Here is a 25763-nt window from a genome sequence, read left to right on the forward strand (position 1 = left end):
GGAGAGCCCGGACCCAGAGGCCCTCAGGGTAATCCAGGACCAGTAGGGCGTAGGGGCGACACAGGACCAATGGGGGAAAAAGGAGAACCAGGACCCATGGGTTTCACAGGAGATAAGGGACGAGAGGGTCCCCGTGGGTTACCAGGATATCCTTCACCCAAAGGTAAATATTATCCTAAAGGTGTGTCCACACATAGTTGACTGGCGTCGACTGAACCGTCCACACTGCCTCGACAATATAGATTCACCTCGTCGATCAACGCGACGGCCGGTTAACTATGTTTGGACACATCTTAATCACCTTAATGCTTTCGGTAATTTACAGCTTAACCCTCCATCAACATTTCACTACTTTTTCGACAAAATTTTCGATGGTCAATTTTCAGTGCCAAAACACGTTTTGAGGTCTCAAGTTTCAAAGCCCTTTGTGCTTTTGATCGAAGGAAAGAGTGCTTTCTAACAAAGAGTAAATATTATTTGTTATCAGGAGACAAAGGAGAACCCGGTATATCACTTCCTGGTCCGCCAGGACCTCCAGGCTATCCAGGGGAAAAAGGAGAGAAGGGACTGATCGGTCCATTCGGGAAACAAGGCGCCCCCGGTGAACCTGGACTGAATGGTCTCCCAGGGGACATAGGAGAGCAAGGTATCCCGGGATTACCAGGATTGCAAGGGCTCCCAGGACAGAAAGGAGATCCAGGACCTTTAGGACCTCCAGGACCTCGAGGTTTTGATGGAACACCGGGCAGAGACGGAGAGAAAGGGAATGCAGGACTTCCTGGACAACCTGGGCAGCCAGGTCTACCAGGATTCCCAGGACAGAGGGGAGAAATGGGATTGCCTGGAATTGAAGGAGAAAAAGGAAACCCCGGCCTGCCGGGAAAAATAGGTGAGATAATCAAACCTTTGTAATACTTCAATTCCTGATATTTTTAGTAAATGAAGATCCTAAAATAAATGTTAGGTATATGTAGTTGAAGGGTTTGTTTAAGAAGACCCTAAACACGCAAACCGAGTACGCCAAGATAAGTTTTGGTAGGTAATTAGGTAATTACCAGTGTGTAGGTAATTAGGTATATTGAATACTATTGCAGTTCTTAAACCCCCTCATAACTCTGATCCAGTTTATTACAACTTATTCTCTAGTTTTTTTTTTTAATTCTATTAATTCCGAAACGGAAGTTATTGGACTACTTCGCATTGTCTACATATAGGACTATGTATAGGTAGGTTTCCTAATATTTCATAACTCATTCTATTCTATTCTATTCACAATCTAGGCGCACCCGGAATACCAGCAATAGGAATGCCAGGAGAGAAGGGAGACAAGGGAGACTTGGGACCTTTTGGATATCCAGGACCCCCGGGACTTCCTGGCCCTATGGGTCCTCCTGGTTTGGACGGTCTTCCTGGAGAAATAGGATTTCCAGGATTGGCAGGACCAGTCGGTCCGCCTGGGCTTCAAGGATTGAAAGGAGACAAAGGATTACCTGGTCCTTATGTAAGATTTTTTTGTACTATATTAGGGTGAGAATGAGCTAGTGTTTAAAAAGAAAGGGGGATTAACACACGTAAATACATAGTTGAAGATGCGAAAAAAAAAAAAAAATCTAATTGAACTTCAGTAATTAACCAAACGGACGATTAGGCACAAAATGTATAATCTGCATGATGTTTCAGGGTAAACACAAAGGAAATCAGTAAATTATTGCAGGGTAAATGAACAGATTTACTGTAACAAGGGTATCTACTATCTAATTGCTTAGAGCAAGGATCGCCAACCCGTCGATCGTGACCGGTAGCTCGCGAGAGGTTTTCTAGTAGCTTGCAGTTCGCAGACTGTCGCACAAGTTGAGAGGAGAGCAACTCTTAATATATGGGAACCAAAAATTTACGTCGCGACCCCTGGCCAGTAATGTCACGCTTTGCCTATGTAGTTAGGTAGTAGATGCAGGGTATCTAATTATTATTTACATTTTGGTTTCAGGAAATTGTAGCCGTCTGAATGAAGAAATTTACTTGAACAAAGGCGAGCGAGGAGTAGTAGATGCAGGGTATCTAATTATTATTTACATTTTGGTTTCAGGAAATTGTAGCCGTCTGAATGAAGAAATTTACTTGAACAAAGGCGAGCGAGGTTCTACAGGGTCCAAAGGAGAACCGGGACCCCCGGGACGGAATGGACCCCGGGGTGTACCCGGATTTATGGGATCCAAGGTAACCTAAAATAGGCTAGTAACACACATGTAATTTTTCCCCTTCTTTTTACTTTTTTTTTCACTTTCTATTTCATTTTATGCGATCAGGTATTGTATGTATAGTTAGCGGTTATAGCCTCTGTTCATGATATAATCAGAGGTGGCCATAAAGTGGCTCGCGAGTCGCCGATCTTGTACGGCTCTCTAGCCATGGCTCATATTTATTGAAATTTTCTTCTCAATATCAGAATTTCCATGAGACTGTGTAGACCAAAATTCTAATTGAACTTCAGTAATTAACCAAACGGACGATTAGGCACAAAATGTATAATCTGCATGATGTTTCAGGGTAAACCACAACTTCACATATAGTCGACGGCCGTCGATCGACTATGTTTGGAAACACCTTAAAAATTTCTTGTGCTCCAATTAAACTGATTTTATTTATTATTACTATTTCTAAATTTAAGTGTTGGCCCACCTGTGCCGGATACAAAAGAACCTTATCTTCAAGTAATATTACTTACCAACTCTGCTGCATACGTTTTTGATGGCGGACAAATATGTAAGATGAAATAAAATTAATACGGTTTTCATATTTTTCTTCATTCCAGGTTTTGCAGGATCTTGCGTCCGGAAGTTCTCCACAATGCCGTTCTTATTCTGTGATCCTAACAACGTATGCAACTACGCCAGTCGTAATGATAGGTCCTACTGGTTGAGTACGGAAGAGCCCATGCCCATGATGCCAGTTGAGAGTACTCAAATCCAGAAGTTCATCTCAAGGTAATGGATTATTGTTGTTGTAACGGCCTTATCTATAGCCGAAAGGTGATGACAAAATAGAGATAATATCTCTTCTATCAGCCATACACCAGGGTGATGGTCTCTAGCCATGTTTAATTGGCTCGTTCTGAACCGCAGTCAACCATCGTAAGGATCTCTTCTATCAGCCATACACCAGGGTGATGGTCTCTAGCCATGTTTAATTGGCTCGTTCTGAACCGCAGTCAACCATCGTAAGGACTTGTGATTGTTCTTTTCAAGCAGACAGAACTCTTTGAAACTATCAGCTAGCTAGGCTGGTTAGGGTTAGCTGTTCTTCTCCCTATTAATAGTTCCACAGTCTACTAGCGTCCCCTAGACCTATGTATTTTTTTATGGCTCTCTTAAGGCAGGGTTATCCCGGAGGAGCTCTTCCACACAACCACTGATTTTACTCTCTTTGTGAGCCTTTAATAACCGCTCCACTCAGGCTGGGTGGGTGAGGATATTGTTTTGTGATTGGTAGCTTGCTAGCTTGTCACCGAAGAGAGGGTATAACCCTAAAGAACTTTTAGCAGTTATACAGAGACGTTGAACATTTTTTTTATTATTATTATAAAAAAAAAAACTAATAATAATAAAATATATTGTACGTACTGTAGTGTTAAGGTTGTTTTCCTTTCCTCATTTTCAGGTGTGTGGTTTGTGAAGTTCCCGCCAATGTGATTGCTGTCCACAGTCAGTCCGTAGTAATACCTGAATGTCCTGTAGGATGGAACTCACTTTGGATTGGATACAGTTTCGTCATGGTGAGTAATTGAGTATAGTTCAGATCAGTCTCCGACCACAAGGCCTCCTGAAAAAAAAAAGACGTGTTACTTATTTTGCTATTCGACGACCGTCGTATGTATGAAATCTAAAGATAAACTTAAGTTTAACTTAAGACGAACAATGTTGCCAATTTCATGTCATTTCTTGAGATAACTGGCTAGATTTCATGAAATTTGGCAAGATTTTCATTTCAAGTTAAACTTAAGTTTATCTTTAGATTTTATACATACGACGGTTACTCTTCATATCATAGGTTTGGAGCGAAGGTACTTTCAACATTATTACTTTTTCCATATTACAAGTAGAAGATTGATCTTATAGCCCAAATATCATTACTTTCCTTATCCTATATGAAAGAAAGTTACGTACCTACGAGTATATCCGTTGAAGTTTTTTTTTCTTTCTTCTTTTTGTCAAAACATTCATCTCTTAAAAAAGTTCAACTCAAAGGGATAAAAAATTCAAAGTTTTCATGAGGTTTGTTGTTGTAACGGCTTTATCTATAGCCGAAAGGTGATGACAAAATAGAGACAATATCTCTTCTATCAGCCATACACCCGGGTGATGGTCTCTAGCCATGTTTAATTGGCTTGTTCTGAACCGCAGTCAACCATCATAAGGACTTGTGATTGTTCTTTTCAAACAGAGAGAACTCTTTGAAACTATCAGCTAGCTAGGCTGGTTAGGGTTAGCTGTTCTTCTCCCTATTAATAGTTCCACAGTCTACTAGCGTCCCCTAGCTAGACCTATGTATTTTTTTATGGCTCTCTTAAGGCAGGGTTATCCTGGAGGAGCTCTTCCACACAACCACTGATTTTACTCTCTTAGTGATCCTTTAATGACCGCTCCACTCAGGCTGGGTGGGTGAGGATATTGTGATTGGTAGCTTGCTAGCTTGTCACCGAAGAGAGGGTATAACCCTAAAGAACTTTTAGCAGTTATACAGAGACGTTGAACATTTTTTTTATTATTATTATAAAAAAAAAAACTAATAATAATAAAATATATTGTACGTACTGTAGTGTTAAGGTTGTTTTCCTTTCCTCATTTTCAGGTGTGTGGTTTGTGAAGTTCCCGCCAATGTGATTGCTGTCCACAGTCAGTCCGTAGTAATACCTGAATGTCCTGTAGGATGGAACTCACTTTGGATTGGATACAGTTTCGTCATGGTGAGTAATTGAGTATAGTTCAGATCAGTCTCCGACCACAAGGCCTCCTGAAAAAAAAAAGACGTGTTACTTATTTTGCTATTCGACGACCTGAAGGCCCACAGTAAATTTTTGATTAGGTATTTTTCATTTTAATGTCAAAATAATATTTGTTAAAGTCCTCTGTTAGAAAGGTGCGATATAGAGTCTTTTGAGTTCTACATTTAAAGTCTGACTATTTCCTACCCAAGTGTAAAATTTTAGCTGGTTCTTTTTTAATCTGACCGTTGGGCGTTGGTGCGAATCTAATCCCCATCCGTGGTACAAGCTCTGACTTTTACGGACGGGTATACCATTTGTTGAATATTTATTTATATTGAGAGATTTAAGTATACCCGAATAACAAATAAATGGAAACTTCTTAAATAATTATTACTCTTTAGAGATAGAGATAGAAAGCAAGGTATGAGTTAACTCATATGAATTATTCACATTATTTCCAGCACACGGCGGCTGGTGGTGACGGTGGCGGTCAAAGTCTCGCATCTCCCGGGTCCTGTCTGGAAGAATTCCGAGCCACGCCCTTCATCGAGTGTAACGGAGAACATGGCTCTTGCCATTACTTCGCCAACAAGCTATCCTTCTGGCTGGCAACCATCGACCCGCAAGACCAATGGTCGCGACCCCAGCAGCAAACTCTCAAGTCAGGCAACTTGAGGCAGCGAATCAGTCGCTGTCAAGTGTGCATCAAACGGAACTAGTGCCGTAACCATGTATAGATAACAAGTAACTTTTGACCAAGTATCAGAGTGACAATGTATAGGTATAAATATCAAGAGAGGATGTACACTTCCACAAGGATCAGCGAAGCGTGCAGTGAATCGCTAAAGGTGCGTTCACAATCCACATGATGGATTTTGTCTAGTAGATCGACACTTGAGGGATTGATTTGTTATGTCTTGGCTTCAGGTGAAAATACGACCAAAGTCACATGGTAAGGGCGCACCTTATGTATATTACGAAGCTATGTCGCTATGAATGAAGCTAGAGGTATGTACATATGTGCATTGAGCACCAAGTTTTTGTTTATATTGTCATTGTGGCAATTAGATTTAGCAGCAACAAGGAAGGCATTTCTATCACCAATCATAAAGATGTACCCATACCTGTGTTTCGCCCAAGTGTACAATGTAAGTGATTGGTGATTTACCTCGTACCTACGAATCAGGGGTGTCAATGTACATAAATATGTGGAAGCTACATTACAGAGGAGTAGATTTTTCTCTCTTTCTATTATTCTAGTCATTTAGTAACCATATTATATTGTACACCTTCTTCATGTTAAGGCATATTTTACCTATTCAAAGGCACGCAGTCAAATCTGTACTAATGAAAGTGCTTGAAGATAGGTGAATCCATACACTAGAAGTATAGAGCGTTGGGCTAATCAGTGTGTGGATATCTGTATTTACATTTACATATGGAAACCGAGCAAAGAATATTGAAATATCTAACAAAGATGCCTGAACTAGATTCGATCAGGGTGTTAAATTCACAACAATTCTTCATAAAAGTCTCGTTTGGTCATACAAAAGGAGGTAGGTACTTTGAATAAAGCTAGATTCGATCAGGGTGTTAAATTCACAACAATTCTTCATAAAAGTCTCGTTTGGTCATACAAAAGGAGGTAGGTACCAATTTTGAATAAACCGTGACAAATGCATTAATTTAATAGTTGTCCCTATTCTTAAAATATTTAACAGTAGGTTTGAGAAGTTCAATTTGACTAATGACTACTGCCTTAATTTTGTAATTTTAAGAAACAAGCTCTTTTTCGTATATTATAAAATTGGCTTGCTAAAAATCTAACACTGTCATTTTCTTACGAAGAACACAAATTTCGATGTTGATATTATTTTTTTTACGAAGAACAAATTAAAACTAAATTCTTTTTTACTGCCAATCGAAAAAGTACGTGTCGTTATTTTTTCTGTTTTATGCTCTTTTGGGGCCTTCACAGAACGGAGGAGAAGCAGTGCCCAGACAAACGGTTCTCTTAAATAATACTCAAGAAGCACAAAAAGTCACTGCAAAAGTCTTTCATTTGAAGGACTAGTGCTTAATTAAATAGAATATTTTTTGTTATTTTTACATTCGAAATTCTCAAGAAAAGCATTCAACGGACAGGAAGAACGCTTGCTGAAAATAATAATAAATAAATAAACATCACCAAGGAAATTTATTCGGAAGTACGGTTGCACGTCTTAGAAGTTAAGTGATTAGATGGAATACATATTTCCGCTTCTTTGGTAGATTCACTAACCATCCATCATCATCATCATCATTGCAGCAAAAGAAGCAAACGGGAAAAAATAAATCCAAGGGATAGCACAAGAAGAATTGTCATTTTTCCAACCAGTAGGTCCTTGGAAAAAAAAACCACCTGGACCCAGAATAGAACCCGCAACCTCCGAGTTGAAATGCCCGACTCCTCAAAGGTTAGTGGTCAACCTTTTATATTCAAAATTTTAATCCATTGCAACAAAAGAAGCAAACGGGAAAAAAAGAAATCCAAGGGATAGCACAAGAAGAATTGTCATTTTTCCAACCAGTAGGTCCTTGGAAAAAAAACCACCTGGACCCAGAATAGAACCCGCAACCTCCGAGTTGAAATGCCTGACTCCTCAAGCCTGGTTAGCGGTCGACCTTTTATGTTAAAACTTTAAATCATTGGCGTGCAAGAGGTATGAAGGCGTAGACAAGAAGCCACTACAATGTTAGTACTCAGAACTGTGAACAAAGCAAAGTTATAATGCCTAAATGTCTACTATTCCAATAAAAGCTCTTCCTAGGTTATCCTGGATTGGCCGGCCCAGCTGGAGAAAAAGGATTCCGAGGAAGTCCTGGACTACCGGGAACCCCAGGACTGAAGGGCGAACAAGGAGACAAAGGATCAGAAGGACGAGAGGGCAAACCAGGACAGCCAGGATATAGAGGTGCCAAGGGAGACAAAGGAGAGCCGGCACCCTTACCTCCTCCAGGAGAGAAAGGACCTCCTGCAGTAGTTATCCTTCATCTTTTGCGAGAAATGAAATTAATCTTGCTATTTCTATTTGAGGGCAAACATAAATCCAACATAATCATGACAGGGTTACCATTACTAACTGACAACACAATGGGATCACATTACTTTGACAAAACACAATTTGATCCATTCTATCAATTCACCTTCAAAGATACATCTCAATTATAAAGAGAACCCGAAATGAGATTCTTTTCTTTTCGGAATACTAAAAGTCAAAGAAAAAGAGAGCAAAAGATGTTTTTGTCAAAAGCCCGACACACCTTTTAACAAAGTCAAAAGAATTGACAAAGTATTACTTTCCTTATCCTATATGAAAGAAAGTTACGTACCTACGAGTATATCCGTTGAAGTTTTTTTTTTCTTTCTTCTTTTTGCCAAAACATTCATCTCTTAAAAAAGTTCAACTCAAAGGGATAAAAAATTCAAAGTTTTCATGAGGATTGACAAAGGGATCTACCTACTTGAGAATATTGATTATAATCAGATCAAAATGAAGGCCCGTATGTTACACAGTGTTTAGTGTAGACTTTCTTCTTTCGACTGAATATTGGTGCTCTACAGCTCTAATACCAGATAATCTAAATCAGCCAATCGCCTACAAATCCACCACATTCTCAACTTTAAATCAAGCAATAACTTTTGAGCCGTTTATGCTAGAGAACTGAAAACTTCACTGTCTATTTGGATAATAAACATCACCAAGGAAATTTATTCGGAAGTACCTACGGTTGCACGTCTTAGAAGTTAAGTGATTGGATGGAATACATATTTCCGCTTCTTTGGTAGATTCACCAACCATCCATCATCATCATCATCATTGCAGCAAAAGAAGCAAACGGGAAAAAAGAAATCCAAGGGATAGCACAAGAAGAATTGTTATTTTTCCAACCAGTACGTTCTTGGAAAAAAAACTACCTCGACCCAGAATAGAACCCGCAACCTCCGAGTTGAAATGCCCGACTCCTCAAAGGTTAGTGGTCAACCTTTTATATTCAAAATTTTAATCATTGGCGTGCAAGAGGTATAGACAAGAAGCCACTACAATGTTAGTACTCAGAACTGTGAACAAAGCAAAGTTATAATGCCTAAATGTCTACTATTCCAATAAAAGCTCACGTCTTTTAGAGACCCTCTTCACTATTGTGTAAAAAGACCAAGTAGTTATCCTTCATCTTTTGCGAGAAATGAGATTAATCTTGCTATTTCTATTTGAGGGCAAACATAAATCCAACATAATCATGACAGGGTTACCATTACTAACTGACAACACAATGGGATTTCATGAGGTGTGTTTAAGAGAGTGTTCTTCAAATCAGATGCGAATTTCACTTACCATTACTAAAGTAATGATAAAGTATTGCAATTATTTGTATATTACAAGATTTAGGGAAAGAAAGAGAGAAGAAGAAGAAGGAGAAGAAGAAAAAAAAATCGGCCCTCTGACCTCCAGTACTCAGACACATTTCCCATTTTCAGGTCCCCCCGGACCACAAGGTCTGCCAGGTCTGGCGGGAATACCAGGAGCTCGCGGAGACAAAGGGGACTGGGGACCACAAGGTCTGGATGGTCCTGTAGGTCCTCCGGGGCTCAGAGGAGAACCAGGACCTCCAGGGCGACCAGGATTAGACGGATTACAGGTAAAAACAGAAAGGATTTCTCATTGTTTTTTTTTTTTCTTAATAGAGGGAACTACGTAGTTTGATCGTCCAGGAATCGAAGAGATGAGGACAGCATAGGAGAAAGCCCGCCGTTCCGAACCTTATCTGTTCATGATAAAATCCGCCCCGAGCGGAAATAGAACAACCGACCTAGCGCTTACAAGGCAGACGTGCTAACCTCCAAGCTAAGTAGGCTGGCCCAAAATGGGATTCATCAATAAATTATCGTTCACTTCAGCTTTCTATCTAATAGGGAGACATCGATTTTCTATAATTTCAACTTCAATTTACTTTTTTTGCCCAGGGTCTATTTTCAATAATTTCAACTTCAATATTTTCTTTCGCCCAGGGTAACACTGGTCCTCCGGGAGAAAACGGGTTGCCTGGCGCTCCGTGTGAATCTACCCCCGACTATATGACCGGTATCCTAATGGTCAAGCATAGTCAGACAGCAGAAGTACCGTCATGTACAGACGACAAGACCAACACTCAATTCACCAAACTGTGGGAGGGATACAGTTTGCTCTATGTCGAGGGGAATGAGCAGGCTCACAATCAAGACTTAGGTAAGCAACAGCAGAACAAACCAGATTAATCAAAAGATTAAGGTGTGTGCACAACTCCACATATAGTCGACGGCCGTCGATCGACTATGTTTGGAAACACCTTAAGAATTTCAAGTGCTCCAATTAAACTGATTTTATTTAATATTACTATTTCTAAATTTAAGTGTTGGCCCATCTGTGCCGGATACAAAAGAGCCTTATCTTCAAGTAATATTACTTACCAACCCTGCTGCATACGTTTTTGATGGCGGACAAATACGAGTATGTAAGATGAAATAAAATTAATACGGTTTTCATATTTTTCTTCATTCCAGGTTTTGCAGGATCTTGCGTCCGGAAGTTCTCCACAATGCCGTTCTTATTCTGTGATCCTAACAACGTATGCAACTACGCCAGTCGTAATGATAGGTCCTACTGGTTGAGTACGGAAGAGCCCATGCCCATGATGCCAGTTGAGAGTACTCAAATCCAGAAGTTCATCTCAAGGTAATGGATTATTGTTGTTGTAACGGCCTTATCTATAGCCGAAAGGTGATGACAAAATAGAGAAAACATTTTTTTTTTTTTTATTATTATAAAAAAAACTAATAATAATAAAATATATTGTACGTACTGTAGTGTTAACGTTATTTTCCTTCCCTCATTTTCAGGTGTGTGGTTTGTGAAGTTCCCGCCAATGTGATTGCTGTCCACAGTCAGTCCGTAGTAATACCTGAATGTCCTGTAGGATGGAACTCACTTTGGATTGGATACAGTTTCGTCATGGTGAGTAATTGGTGATTCTCATGATTTTTTTTTATTATCTCAGAAAAAACTATAAAAATTAAAAAAAAATATTGAGACTAAAACGAAGAAAATGCGTTCACTAGATCGTGAGATACAGCTCTCCGACCACAAGGCTTCCTGAAAAAAAAAGACGTGTTACTTATTTTGCTATTCGACGACCTCAGGTTAGCTGAAGGCCCACAGTAAATTTTTGATTATTTTTCATTTTAATGTCAAAATAATATTTGTTAAAGTCCTCTGTTAGAAAGGTGCGATATAGAGTCTTTTGAGTTCTACATTTAAAACCACAAGGCCTCCTGAAAAAAAAAAGACGTGTTACTTATTTTGCTATTCGACGACCTGAAGGCCCACAGTAAATTTTTGATTAGGTATTTTTCATTTTAATGTCAAAATAATATTTGTTAAAGTCCTCTGTTAGAAAGGTGCGATATAGAGTCTTTTGAGTTCTACATTTAAAGTCTGACTATTTCCTACCCAAGTGTAAACTTTTAGCTGGTTCTTTTTTAATCTGACCGTTGGGCGTTGGTGCGAATCTAATCCCCATCCGTGGTACAAGCTCTGACTTTTACGGACGGGTATACCATTTGTTGAATATTTATTTATATTGAGAGATTTAAGTATACCCGAATAACAAATAAATGGAAACTTCTTAAACAATTATTACTCTTTAGAGATAGAAAGCAAGGTATGAGTTAACTCATATGAATTATTCACATTATTTCCAGCACACGGCGGCCGGTGGTGACGGTGGCGGTCAAAGTCTCGCATCTCCCGGATCCTGTCTGGAAGAATTCCGAGCCACGCCCTTCATCGAGTGTAACGGAGAACATGGCTCTTGCCATTACTTCGCCAACAAGCTATCCTTCTGGCTGGCAACCATCGACCCGCAAGACCAATGGTCGCGACCCCAGCAGCTAATTATTACTCTTTAGAGATAGAGATAGAAAGCAAGGTATGAGTTAACTCATATGAATTATTCACATTATTTCCAGCACACGGCGGCTGGTGGTGACGGTGGCGGTCAAAGTCTCGCATCTCCCGGGTCCTGTCTGGAAGAATTCCGAGCCACGCCCTTCATCGAGTGTAACGGAGAGCATGGCTCTTGCCATTACTTCGCCAACAAGCTATCCTTCTGGCTGGCAACCATCGACCCGCAAGACCAATGGTCGCGACCCCAGCAGCAAACTCTCAAGTCAGGCAACTTGAGGCAGCGAATCAGTCGCTGTCAAGTGTGCATCAAACGGAACTAGTGCCGTAACCATGTATAGATAACAAGTAACTTTTGACCAAGTATCAGAGTGACAATGTATAGGTATAAATATCAAGAGAGGATGTACACTTCCACAAGGATCAGCGAAGCGTGCAGTGAATCGCTAAAGGTGCGGATTTTGTCTAGTAGATCTACACTTGAGGGATTGATTCGTTATGTCTTGGCTTCAGGTGAAAATACGACCAAAGTCACATGGTAAGGGCGCACCTTATGTATATTACGAAGCTATGTCGCTATGAATTCACAATCCACATGATGGATTTTGTCTAGTAGATCGACACTTGAGGGATTGATTTGTTATGTCTTGGCTTCAGGTGAAAATACGACCTGTCACATGGTAAGGGCGCACCTTATGTATATTACGAAGCTATGTCGCTATGAATGAAGCTAGAGGTATGTACATATGTGCATTGAGCACCAAGTTTTTGTTTATATTGTCATTGTGGCAATTAGATTTAGCAGCAACAAGGAAGGCATTTCTATCACCAATCATAAAGATGTACCCATACCCGTGTTTCGCCCAAGTGTACAATGTAAGTGATTAATGATTTACCTCGTACCTACGAATCAGGGGTGTCAATGTACATAAATATGTGGAAGCTACATTACAGAGGAGTAGATTTTTCTCTCTTTAGGGGGAAATGAGCAGCGCCGCAGGCGAAGTTTTTGAAAATTGTGAGCTACAAGCTACAATTTATAGAAACCAGAATTAACGAAATTAAAATTTTTATGGCCACAGGCGAAAATTTTGGTCTCTAATCTTAAAAAAACTTAGCTATCAAAAACAAAACTTTGGCGCCGCAGGCGAATTTTTTTGAAGATTTTAGTCTGCAATAGTAAGAGAAGCAGACTTGTCAAAGGTGTAATCTTCAGGGCCGCAGGCGAAACTTTTCAGTAAGTATGTAACCTGTAGCTTGTCATGTGTCAATAAAATACGCGTGAAAGACGAGTATAGTTATTCCCTTCAATACATTTCTATAGAACACAAAATGACAGCGCCGCAGGCGAAATTTTTTTCGATAAAATTTAAGTAGCTCCTTCAAGGTTGCATACTTTTTTTTACTGACCAAAGTCTTTTTCTCGTTTTATAGGCTTAGAAATATTCCCAAAACTTTTTCATGAAGAGACAAAATTTCAGCGCCGCAGGCGAAATTTTTGAGAGATTATATGTTGCTTCATGGTTGAGCCTAATTGAAAAGGTAATCCGTTGTAAGAGTCGTACGCCAAAAGACCAAGTGAAACGGTTTCATATACCCCTTAAAATCAGCGGTAATAGCACGTTTATTGTACCGGTTCTCCACGAATAACTGAAGTTAAGCAACGTTTCGTGTGGTTAGTATACAGATGGGTTATCATCTGGGCAAAAGCGCGTGCTGTTGGCTTTTCCCGACCCAATTAAGGCGGGGTGAGATTTATGTGTATAAGCGGGACAACGTTTCGTGTGGTTAGTATCCAGATGGGTTATCATCTGGGCAAAAGCGCGTGCTGTTGGCTTTTCCCGACCCAATTAAGGCGGGGTGAGATTTGTGTGTATAAGCGGGTAGCATGTTGCCGAACGGAGGATAAAACACCTCTTAAGGTGTATTTCCCTTTCGGGAAAAGGAACCGATTTCGATGGCGTGCCATCTTTGATTTTCTATGGTTTAGTGCTCACAGGAGCCAATTCAGTTTTCAAAAGGAAAACGATTCTGTTTCCAGAAGTTTTTCAAAAGTAAAATGCCTTGGAAGTTATTATTATTTTATTGTAGACGACTAGACGTCTACATCCCATCATACGGTACACGGTTTAGCAGAGCTAATCATACCATATATGAGACGATAACTGACGCGAGTTATACAGCTTATTGTAGACGTCTACATCCCATCATACGGTACACGGTTTAGCAGAGCTAATCATACCATATATGAGACGATAACTGACGCGAGTTATACAGCATTTTATTGTAGACGACTACATCCCATCATACGGTACACGATTTAGCAGAGCTAATCATACCATATATGAGACGATAACTGACGCGAGTTATACAGCGACGTCAAACCTCTACAAACACACCCGGTACGTACAGTGTACGAGTGGTGGTTTTGAAATCGAGTCAATTTGAACTGTCATAATCCCTGAAATTTATTGAATATATCAAACCCCCGACATGCATCGAGGAGGGAGAGATAAAAAGCTTTTTATATTCAAAATGGCTTCTGTTTTGCCCCCAAGGAGCCCGTGGGCTTTTGAAATTAAATCGCTACCCTCTTTTACAACGCATCGCGTCATACTTGTATTTGTAGCCACAATTGTTGTACACATACAAAATACAGAGGGTCATGGAAAATCCATCGATTTCCTGAAATAAATGGAAAATCTCTCAGGATTCTGATTGTTGTACTGTCAGAGAATTCGAAAAATTAGCTCCAGCTTACACATACACAATACAGAGGGTCATGGAAAATCCATCAATTTCCTGAAATAAATGGAAAATCTCTCAGGATTCTGATTGTTGTACTGTCAGAGAATTAGCTCCAGCTTGAAAGTTGAAAGTTCTATATTTATATTGACATGGAGGCAAACAACGCCTTTGATTAGCTACAAAAAAGTTGCTCATCCGGCTTTGAATACCTATGCCAAAGTTCTATATTTATATTGACATGGAGGCAAACAACGCCTTTGATTGGCTACAAAAAAGTTGCTCATCCGGCTTTGAATACCTATGCCATTTTGACTTTTTGACCTTTTTCTTGCTGGAATGTAAACAAGCTTTGGAGAGTATCCTCTTCAGCCCAAATTGATTCGATTCAGCAGAGCTTTCAAACTCTAGCCTAAGTTCTATATTTATATTGACATGGAGGCAAACAACGCCTTTGATTAGCTACAAAAAAGTTGCTCATCCGGCTTTGAATACCTATGCCATTTTGACCTTTTTTCTTGCTGGAATGTAAACAAGCTTTGGAGAGTATCCTCTTCAGCCCAAATTGATTCGATTCAGCAGAGCTTTCAAACTCTAGCCGAATGAACCAGCACCTATTATCAGCAATAGAATCATTTTACTCTTTTCGTACAGTATTCGTCACTGCTGACTGCAGTTGCATCTTGCCATAAGCAATCTTGAATCAGTTTGATCTTTTTTAGTAGCACTCTGAAGTAGGTAGCACCTATCAGTAATAAAATCATATTAATATTTTGGAGCAGCTTTCATCACTGCTGACTTTCTGACTAAAGTAGCATCTGGCAATCGTGAATCAGTTTAATCTTTTTGAGCAGCATTCATCACTTCTGACTGAAGTAGCACCTATCAGCAATAGAATCATTTTACTCTTTTTGAGCAGCATTCATATTTCATAACTGCTGGTTGAAAGATCATCTGGTAGCAATAGGTATTTGATATTACTCCTTTCGGACAACATTCATCACTGTTGACTAAAGTAGAACCTAGCAGTGTTTAATTAGTTTAATCTTTTTGTTCTGATATTACTCCTTTCGGACAACATTCATCACTGTTGACTAAAGTAGAACCTAGCAGTGTTTAATTAGTTTAATCTTTTTGTTCAGCATTCACTGGTGCTGATTGAAGTAGAAACGGGGAAGACTGTAAAAACCGTAAAAGTAAAGCGAAGCAGGATAGGAACTTTCAAACTTATTCATCCTGAAAACATAAAACTAGAATCATCAAACCTTGCTATCAAAAGCCACCAAACACCCCCTACCTTAGCGTTTTGTCTGCACATCAGAAACATAAAAAATAGTGTAGACGTTTTTTCTTTATATTTATGGAAAGCCTTTTCTTCTTGTACTCGATTCCTTTGTTCATCGGTTAAGAAAGGAAAAATATCTTGTGGAAGGGCGTTTTTGCTTTTTTTTATTATTTGTATCTCTAAACCTTTACCTAATACAATATATATTAGCTACAAAATGAGGTGAAAGAAAGAAGAATAATAACAATAAAAAGTCGTAGAAATCAGTGACGGCGTTCCGTGAAACGTTCAAGGAGGGGCTGGTAGAAACGGAGCCAGGCAACATCCACGGAAAAATGGAATTGATAATATAAATAGAAACTATGAAACCTTGTGTTTGAGAAACCAAAGGGAAAATATGCTCCCTATAAGTAATAATGAAATTAAGATCCATTCTTCAATAAATAGAAAAGAACCATCCATTCATAAAAGCTCCTTCAGAAACCACATTTGGCGGAGTACGGAGCTCATCATTACTTGAATGAGTTGAAGGTGTAACTATTCCTATACCGACTAACCGACATTTCCTCCAGAGTGAATTACATCTCTTATGAACTTTACAGGAACAAAGTACACCGTTCTCTCCATTTTAGCAGGAGTTGTTGTTTGCCTACTCATTATTCTACTCTCATTTCACTCCAGAGAAGGTATAATGTATGCAAGACAAACTGAAAATAGAGCAACTGTAAGACGAAGTTCACAGACAGAGAGTGCACAGTGATGTTACTAAATAAATAGAAAACATTTAAAACATATAATATACGTTTGTAACTGTATTCTGGGAAGCCCTGAGGAATACAATGTAAAGTCTGTGATGTCATACAGGACTATGCTGAGGACAAAAGGAACATGGGTTCGTCTGAAAGTTTCTTTAGTTTCTGTTTCATAGCGCGACACCGGTTTGGTCAACGTTCGATATCCGCTGAGAATTGGTGCATGTAACTTCGAATAGCCGCTGGCCAAGTTTTCTGCATAAGGTTTTTGTGAATCGCAAGTCTTCTTTTTTGTTGAAGTAAGAAGAGACATCATCCACTTCATCTAGCTCTTTTTGATATTCACTCAGACATAAACATTGGGAAATGGAGAGGAAGCAAGCAGAATAAATCTCTCCTCTCGTTGTTCTATCCTGCTATCCATTTCTTCCTTGGCAGTCTCTACCCCTGCTTCCCTAAACCCTGTGTCCTTACGTCTTGCCTTCACTTCCCCACTATCCTTCCCATTTCTTGTTTAACATTGTCTACCATAGCCATGTCTTCTACATTCTCTTTCCTAGAATCTCTTTCAAAACATTCCACCATAGAACCTATTTTTAAAAACTCTCTACCCCACACATCTCTTCCTATCTTTCTAACATGCTCTTGGTTAACACTCTTTCCTAGCCATCTCTCTTCTTTTACATTATCTATATCCCACCTATCTCTTCGTTAACATTATCTATCCCAACTTTAATGGTTTCCCTAGATTCCTCTACCGTTACTTCATTCTCTTTCATTTCTTCACCCCTTAACTCCTGCCTCGTTCTGTTTCTTCCATGTCCAGGATTATTGGAGTGTTAGCGTCAGTACACACTAACTTTAACACAATGTTCCAATAATCTCTTTAAATATTACCAAGCAATATTCTCGTTTCAGTGTGAAATAGTGTTTGTTTATTTTGTTTGCTCTGATGCAGCTGGACTTGAAATGCATTTATATTACTTTGTGTAAATGTCTGGGATGTTCTTTATTGGATGTAGGTTTCCGTGCTCGTTCTTTTATTGAGTTTTAAGCTTTTAAAGTACCCTTTCTCCAATGTGATTATGAACTGGAAATCCAATAGCTGGATATGGACGAAGCTCTTCCACTGTAGCTGCCTCTTCTTGACCAAGCAGTTCTTCGTACCTCTAGCAGTAATCTGACCAATGTACGTTTGAATGAACATTTATTATTTAGAAATTCCCACTAAAAGGTATCCTCGGAAATTTTTCAAGGAAAGGATTTTCAATGAAGCTGATGCTCTTGCAACAAAAATAAATTTAGGTACAAGCTGACTCCAAATTATAAATTTGGTTCGGTTGTCGCTACGAGTGTATTGGATTGTATATTTTGAGACATTAGGCTAATTTTTCGTCATTTCTTTGTTTCAGGTAAATTTTCCCGCATTTGTTGGATCACGATGTACGATCAGTGTATCCAAAACTTGTGATGTTCCGTTTTGGATGATTGGTATGTATTTATTGGATATTAGAACTTGGTAAATTATTAGTACCTGCTACTCACCTTAAAAAGAGAGAGAGAGAGGGAGGGAGGGAGAGAGATTATTGTTATAGAGTGCAATAAATAGAAGATAGAGTACAATCTTATATTATAAGAACAAGAACTCATTCACAGTTCACATTTCATAGTTCACACACTGATCGCTCTATCTCGAGAACCGCAACCCAATTTTGAATAAACCGTGACAAATGCATTCATTTAATAGTTGTCCCTATTCTTAAAATACTTAACAGTAGGTTTGAGAAGTTCAATTTGACTAATGACTACTGCCTTAATTTTGTAATTTTAAGCAACAAGCTCTTTTTCGTATATTATAAAATTGGCTTGCTAAAAATAATCTAACACTGTCATTTTCTTACGAAGAACACAAATTTCGATGTTGATATTATTATTATTTTTTTTTTTACGAAGAACAAATTAAAACTAAATTCTTTTTTACTGCCAATCGAAAAAGTACGTGTCGTTATTTTTTCTGTTTTATGCTCTTTTGGGGCCTTCACAGAACGGAGGAGAAGCAGTGCCCAGACAAACGGTTCTCTTAAATAATACTCAAGAAGCACAAAAAGTCACTGCAAAAGTCTTTCATTTGAAGGACTAGTGCTTAATTAAATAGAATATTTTTTGTTATTTTTACATTCGAAATTCTCAAGAAAAGCATTCAACGGACAGGAAGAACGCTTGCTGAAAAAATAAACATCACCAAGGAAATTTATTCGGAAGTACCTACGGTTGCACGTCTTAGAAGTTAAGTGATTGGATGGAATACATATTTCCGCTTCTTTGGTAGATTCACTAACCATCCATCATCATCATCATCATCATTGCAACAAAAGAAGCAAACGGGAAAAAAAGAAATCCAAGGGATAGCACAAGAAGAATTGTCATTTTTCCAACCAGTAGGTCCTTGGAAAAAAAACCACCTGGACCCAGAATAGAACCCGCAACCTCCGAGTTGAAATGCCCGACTCCTCAAAGGTTAGTGGTCAACCTTTTATATTCAAAATTTTAATCATTGGCGTGCAAGAGGTATAGACAAGAAGCCACTACAATGTTAGTACTCAGAACTGTGAACAAAGCAAAGTTATAATGCCTAAATGTCTACTATTCCAATAAAAGCTCACGTCTTTTAGAGACCCTCTTCACTATTGTGTAAAAAGACCAAGTAGTTATCCTTCATCTTTTGCGAGAAATGAGATTAATCTTGCTATTTCTATTTGAGGGCAAACATAAATCCAACATAATCATGACAGGGTTACCATTACTAACTGACAACACAATGGGATCACATTACTTTGACAAAACACAATTCGATCCATTCTATCAATTCACCTTCAAAGATACATCTCAATTATAAAGAAAACCCGAAATGAGATTCTTTTCTTTTCGGTATACTAAAAGTCAAAGAAAAAGAGAGCAAAAGATGTTTTTGTCAAAAGCCCGACACACCTTTTAACAAAGTCAAAAGAATTGACAAAGGGATCTACCTACTTGAGAATATTGATTATAATCAGATCAAAATGAAGGCCCGTATGTTACACAGTGTTTAGTGTAGACTTTCTTCTTTCGACTGAATATTGGTGCTCTACAACTCTAATACCAGATAATCTAAATCAGCCAATCGCCTACAAATCCACCACATTCTCAACTTTATATCAAGCAATAACTTTTGAGCCGTTTATGCTAGAGAACTGAAAACTTCACTGTCTATTTGGATCTAACATGGCCCAATCAAAGTATGACTTTTTTAGTGGCTCTTCATATCACTACTGAAAAAGGATGGGCCATTTTCAAAATGCTGTAGGTTAATGTTGTACCAAACTTTAATACATACAAAAATTCCATAAAAGTACCAACTTTTTAGATATTCAGAAGCATTACTTAAACATGGTTCCATTTTATTTAGAAACTATTTTTGCAATCAAACAAACTCCATCATACGACAGGCCTCAGATCCTTCTCTATTAATAACATGGTTCCATTTTATTTAGAAACTATTTTTGCAATCAAACAAACTCCATCATACGACAGGCCTCAGATCCTTCTCTATTAATATTTCAAAGGAGACGTTAAACTTAAAGTCCGATTGTTCTTGTTCATGATATCACTCTTCACTTTTTACGACAAGGGATCACCGCAAGCCACAGTCACACTTCCACTTGACTAATTTCGTGATGTGGATGCCGCTTACCTGGGCATATATGGATCAATTAAATGATTCTGTACCGAAAGAGAAGTTCTTCTGCTTTTTACAGCTGTTGAAAAGGGGCTTTTACAAATTCCGTTGAGTTAATGAGAAATGGGAATGTCATTTTCTACCTTTAGTCTAGGAATTAGTTCTTCTGCTTTTTACAGCTGTTGAAAAGGGGCTTTTACAAATTCCGTTGAGTTAATGAGAAATGGGAATGTCATTTTCTACCTTTGACCAAACAAAGTAAGGTTTAAAGTTTTATTTTGGCGACTTTGCATTCATTTTGATTGTTTAATTCGAGATAGCCACTTTGGAAAACTTAGTCCAATTTTCTTGGAATTCAGTTAAAATTTTCAACACATGAAGGAAATTTCCCGATTACTCTTCGGGCCCCATGAAACCATTGGTGATGCCATTTACGAAGATCAATATGGTCACCGATCCCGTGTGCCAATTTCTACGATTGCTATAGACATTATTATACCAATTTATCATGATCCATAAGGTGTGTCACTTGTGTTTGAGTAATTGCTATTGTTGCCATGATATTGAATGAAGTATTTGAAATTTTGATTTAGCCGTGATGAATTAGGTAGGCCTTTAGAATAACAAAAATATTGTTTACTTTTCATTGAATCCTGTATCTCAACATCAGGATTCAATGCCTATGTGTTCCTACTACATTGCCGGTTATCCCAGCCTGAGTGGGGCCGGGACCACCAGAAAAAAACCAGCAGAGCACGATTACCCAGATGGGCACAAAATGAGATACTAAGAACGCGCTAAGTTACTTAACTTCAGTGATCTTTTGAGGAATGGTGCATTCCACATGTTCGCCGCTGGCTTTTATCCAACTTTCATTTAGGCGAAAAATGTTATAAGACTGATATCATTCTTTGTCCCAGCCTGAGTGGGGCCGGGACCACCAGAAAAAAACCAGAAGAGCACGATTACCCAGATGGGCACAAAATGAGATACTGAAAACGCGCTAAGTTACTTAACTTCAGTGATCTTTCGAGGAATGGTGCATTCCACATGTTCGCCGCTGGCTTTTATCCAACTTTCATTTAGGCGAAAAATGTTATAAGACTGATATCATTCTTCGATTTTTGATGTAGATACCTATGTGCATATAGGCAGGTAGGTGCACACATTGGGAACTTTCCAAAAATTTGGTTTCTTTCAAGACATGTGTAACTATACGTCAAGATATTTATAATAATTATTATAAACATCTTCTTCAAGATATGTATAAGTATCTTTTTAACAAACGAGCATCATGTCCAAAATTAATTTTTATTTAGGTATGCATTTATTAAAGTGTGCCGGTTCCTTTGTAAACAGTTCAAATAAACATCCAGCTGGTCCCGGAGTAGTTTAGAGATTCTGAGTATAACGACAGTTTTCTCCTATATCTGCAAATGTGAGAGGGTTCAGAACAGCGTTTGATATTCCATTGGAGAATTTAACAAAATCAAGGGGGAGGAGCCGAGAGAAAATCATTCGCTTGGAAAATCTAGCCACCCCATAACTATACGTCAAGATATTTATAATAATTATTATCCTCCGTTTCTTAGCTAAAACATCTTGACCATTTTGTGGACCACTTTGTGGTCAAGATCCTTCAAGATATGTATATTTGTACAAGTATCTTTTTAACAAACGAGCATCATGTCCAAAATTAATTTTCATTTCGGTATGCATTTATTAAAGTGTGCCGGTTCCTTTGTAAACAGTTCAAATAAACATCCAGCTGGTCCCGGAGTAGCTTAAAGAGTATAACGACAGTTTTCTCCTATATCTGCAAATGTGAGAGGGTTCAGATCAGCGTTTGATATTCCATTGGAGAATTAAACAAAATCAAGGGGGAGGAGCCGAGAGAAAATCATTCGCTTGGAAAATCTAGCCACCCCGTTGTGTCGAGCTAACCGCAGCTGTCTCTGTGACACAAGAGTGAAATGTTCTCCCAGAGCCATTGAACATTTGCAACTTGCGATGCTGAATGAGATTCTGAGTATAACGACAGTTTTCTCCTATAGCTGCAAATGTGAGAGGGTTCAGATCAGCGTTTGATATTCCATTGGAGAATTTAACAAAATCAAGGGGGAGGAGCCGAGAGAAAATCATTCGCTTGGAAAATCTAGCCACCCCGTGGTGTCGAGCTAACCGCAGCTGTCTCTGTGACACAAGAGTGAAATGTTCTCCCAGAGCCATTGAACATTTGCAACTTGCGATGCTGAATGTTGTTTTTCAATACAAGTAGATATTCTGTGTGATAGCTGAAACATAATCTTCTGGAAATGGGATATTATGTTAAGTAGCATGATAAAAGGCAACCATAGTTACATACATAGTATCTAGGCTAAAACATGCCAAAGTCAATGAGGATTAGTGCTAACTCAACTAGGGATTGTTGTTCTTTTTACTCGTACTTATTATTATGACTTTCTTAGGATTCAAACGTGAACTTTCTGGGTGCAAAATTTGAGGACAATAAAATGAAAGAGTTCCATGGAATTCTAGTTATCCTAGCAAAAACTGCAAAGTAGCTTAAAGCCTAATTGAAAAGGTAATCCGTTGTAAGAGTCGTACGCCGTACGCCAAAAATGGAATCCTAGTTATCCTAGCAAAAACTGCAAAGTAGCTTACACAGGGTGTCTACCAAAATGGAAAAATAAAATTCCCTGACTTTTCCCGGTTTTCCAGTCCAATTTTTCAAAATTTCCAGTCTACTTGTACGCCAAAAGACCAAGTGAAACCGTCATATACCCCTTAAAATCAGCGGCAATAGCACGTTTATTGTACCGGTTCTCCACGAATAACTGAAGTTAAGCAACGTTTCGTGTGGTTAGTATCCAGATGGGTTATCATCTGGGCAAAAGCGCGTGCTGTTGGCTTTTCCCGACCCAATTAAGGCGGGGACGCCGCAGACGATTTTTTTTTCCAAGCAATTTTCTCAAGCCTGTTAAATTTCTTCAATCTTTTTTCATCCGACTAGGATAAGGTCTTGAATCCTCCATTTGCACCATGAAATAACTGCGCCGCAGGCCAAATTTTTTTCAAGATAAATGACCTTTGACCAAGATAATGACCTCAAAACTACTACAGCCATTTCTCTTTGATCTGGCTTTGGGCCCCTAATAGGTATTATTTACTATAAGTGAACTGGCATTTTTTTAGAATATAATAACAGCGCCCCAGGCGAAATTTTTGAACATTTTGGTCTAAAATCTTCAGAAATTCAGTCTCATCGAAATCCTAATCTTCAGCTCCGCAGGAGAATTTTTTTAAAAAGCATGAACCTGAAGTTTGTCATTATACAGTCTACACATTCACATATCCTGGGGGGATGAAGGTTAACACAAAAAAAGAGGGTCATGGAAAATCCATCAATTTCCTGAAATAAATGGAAAATCTCTCAGGATTCTGATTGTTGTACTGTCAGAGAATTAGCTCCAGCTTGAAAGTTGAAAGTTCTATATTTATATTGACATGGAGGCAAACAACGCCTTTGATTAGCTACAAAAAAGTTGCTCATCCGGCTTTGAATACCTATGCCATTTTGACCTTTTTTCTTGCTGGAATGTAAACAAGCTTTGGAGAGTATCCTCTTCAGCCCAAATTGATTCGATTCAGCAGAGCTTTCAAACTCTAGCCAAAACTGAAACTCGTAATTCAACATTTCTTTATTATTAGGAAGCCATCTTTGGGTTATCAAGAGAGCCGGAAACTATACTCCTTGTTATCACTAAAGTTATCTGACTACTTTTATTGGCAGTACTTAAGACGTTGTGGCAACAAGACATCTCAAATTAGATTGGTCAAATATCTATTGCCTGGTATATAAATATGAATATTTACATATAATTTACCCCGATAGTAACTGATGTCCCAGGCCTGAATTTGCAAGAACACCCTGTAGATTTAAATGCACTCGAATGACTTTTTCAATTTCAAGTATTTCTCCACCCCTTACAACTTATACAGTGGGGGTAACTCCTCAGCCCTCTATAGGGGTAGATAAACTATTCAAACCCTCAAATGCCTCTTGATTCTACCGAAAAGGTTTGAAGATTTTGATATCTCCATATAAATATGAATATTTATAATTTACCCCGATAGTAACTGATGTCCCAGGCCTGAATTTGCAAGAACACCCTGTAGATTCAAATGCACTCGAATGACTTTTTCAATTTCAAGTATTTCTCCACCCCTTACAACTTATACAGTGGGGGTAACCCCTCAGCCCTCTATAGGGGTAGATAAACTATTCAAACCCTCAAATGCCTCTTGATTCTACCGAAAAGGTTTGAAGATTTTGATATCTCGGATTTCGTCAACATTGCATGATTACAACACACAGGTGTCACATCGTACGTAAGGTGAATCAAGAACATTTTTCCAATTTCATTCGTTTACATCATCAGTGATTTTATTTTTACGTAAAAAAGATTAATGTTTTTAAAATTAGTTGTATAACATTCTTGTGAACTATCATTTTGTGTTATTTTAAAGAGCGGTTTTATTTTTCTCCTTTTACTTTCTATTTTTTAGTTGATTAACTAATTATCGCTATAATTTTTCGAGTATTAACCACCAATTAATTCAAGTGTTTCTAAATGAGTGACAATGTTCCTACATAAACGATCGTTTTAACTACTTTTACTGAAGTGAAATAAATCAAACAATCATCAATATTTATAAAACAAAGAAATGAGTGCGACATCGAAAATTTTCCGTCCTTGGGACTAATTCAAGTGTTTCTAAATGAGTGACAATGTTCCGACATAAACGATCGTTTTAACTACTTTACTGAAGTGAAATAAATCAAACAATCATCAATATTTATAAAACAAAGAAATGAGTGCGACATCGAAAATTTTCCGTCCTTGGGACATTCAGAATCTCGATAACAATACCATAGCCTCATCAGACAACACTGAACAATCAGATCCAAAGACAAACATGCACAGTCCTAAACATTGTAACCAATTTATAAATAAAAACATTAGTACGAGTAATTATGTAAAGGAAGCACAGCTAGAGGAAAGAAAACACAAAACATATAGTGAAAGTTCAACGGATAACATAGACTCTTTTGAAGATCATCCAAACAGCAGACATTCAAGGAAACACAAGTCAAAATCTAGTCCTATCGTAAGCACGGATGTGAGCTTGCACCAAACTGATATAAACTTTAGCACGTTTGAAAAACAATTCTATCCTGATTTTCAAAGTTTAGAATTCAAAGTCAAAATCTAGTCCTATCAAAAGCACGGATGTGAGC

The 25763-nt window shown here is 38.4% G+C and overlaps 1 protein-coding gene across 1 annotated transcript in view; it reads left to right on the forward strand.

The window, feature by feature from the left end:
- The window catches only part of LOC103516404 (collagen alpha-5(IV) chain), a 36610-nt gene extending 24209 nt beyond the window's left edge, over positions 1-12401 (forward strand). Inside the window, 15 exon segments of the mRNA XM_026828574.1 lie at positions 1-163; positions 488-889; positions 1281-1527; positions 2669-2763; positions 2813-2984; positions 4849-4963; positions 5446-5684; positions 6053-6132; positions 7795-7938; positions 9504-9664; positions 10035-10251; positions 10566-10737; positions 10902-11016; positions 11763-11947; positions 11990-12401. Of these exon segments, the coding sequence (XP_026684375.1) occupies positions 1-163; positions 488-889; positions 1281-1527; positions 2669-2763; positions 2813-2984; positions 4849-4963; positions 5446-5684; positions 6053-6132; positions 7795-7938; positions 9504-9664; positions 10035-10251; positions 10566-10737; positions 10902-11016; positions 11763-11947; positions 11990-12287 (2805 nt within the window). The 3' untranslated portion in view covers positions 12288-12401.
- The last annotated feature ends 13362 nt before the right edge of the window (positions 12402-25763 follow it).

Source organism: Diaphorina citri, unplaced genomic scaffold (assembly GCF_000475195.1).
Source record: "Diaphorina citri unplaced genomic scaffold, Diaci psyllid genome assembly version 1.1 scaffold52, whole genome shotgun sequence".
Lineage (NCBI taxonomy): Eukaryota > Metazoa > Arthropoda > Insecta > Hemiptera > Psyllidae > Diaphorina > Diaphorina citri.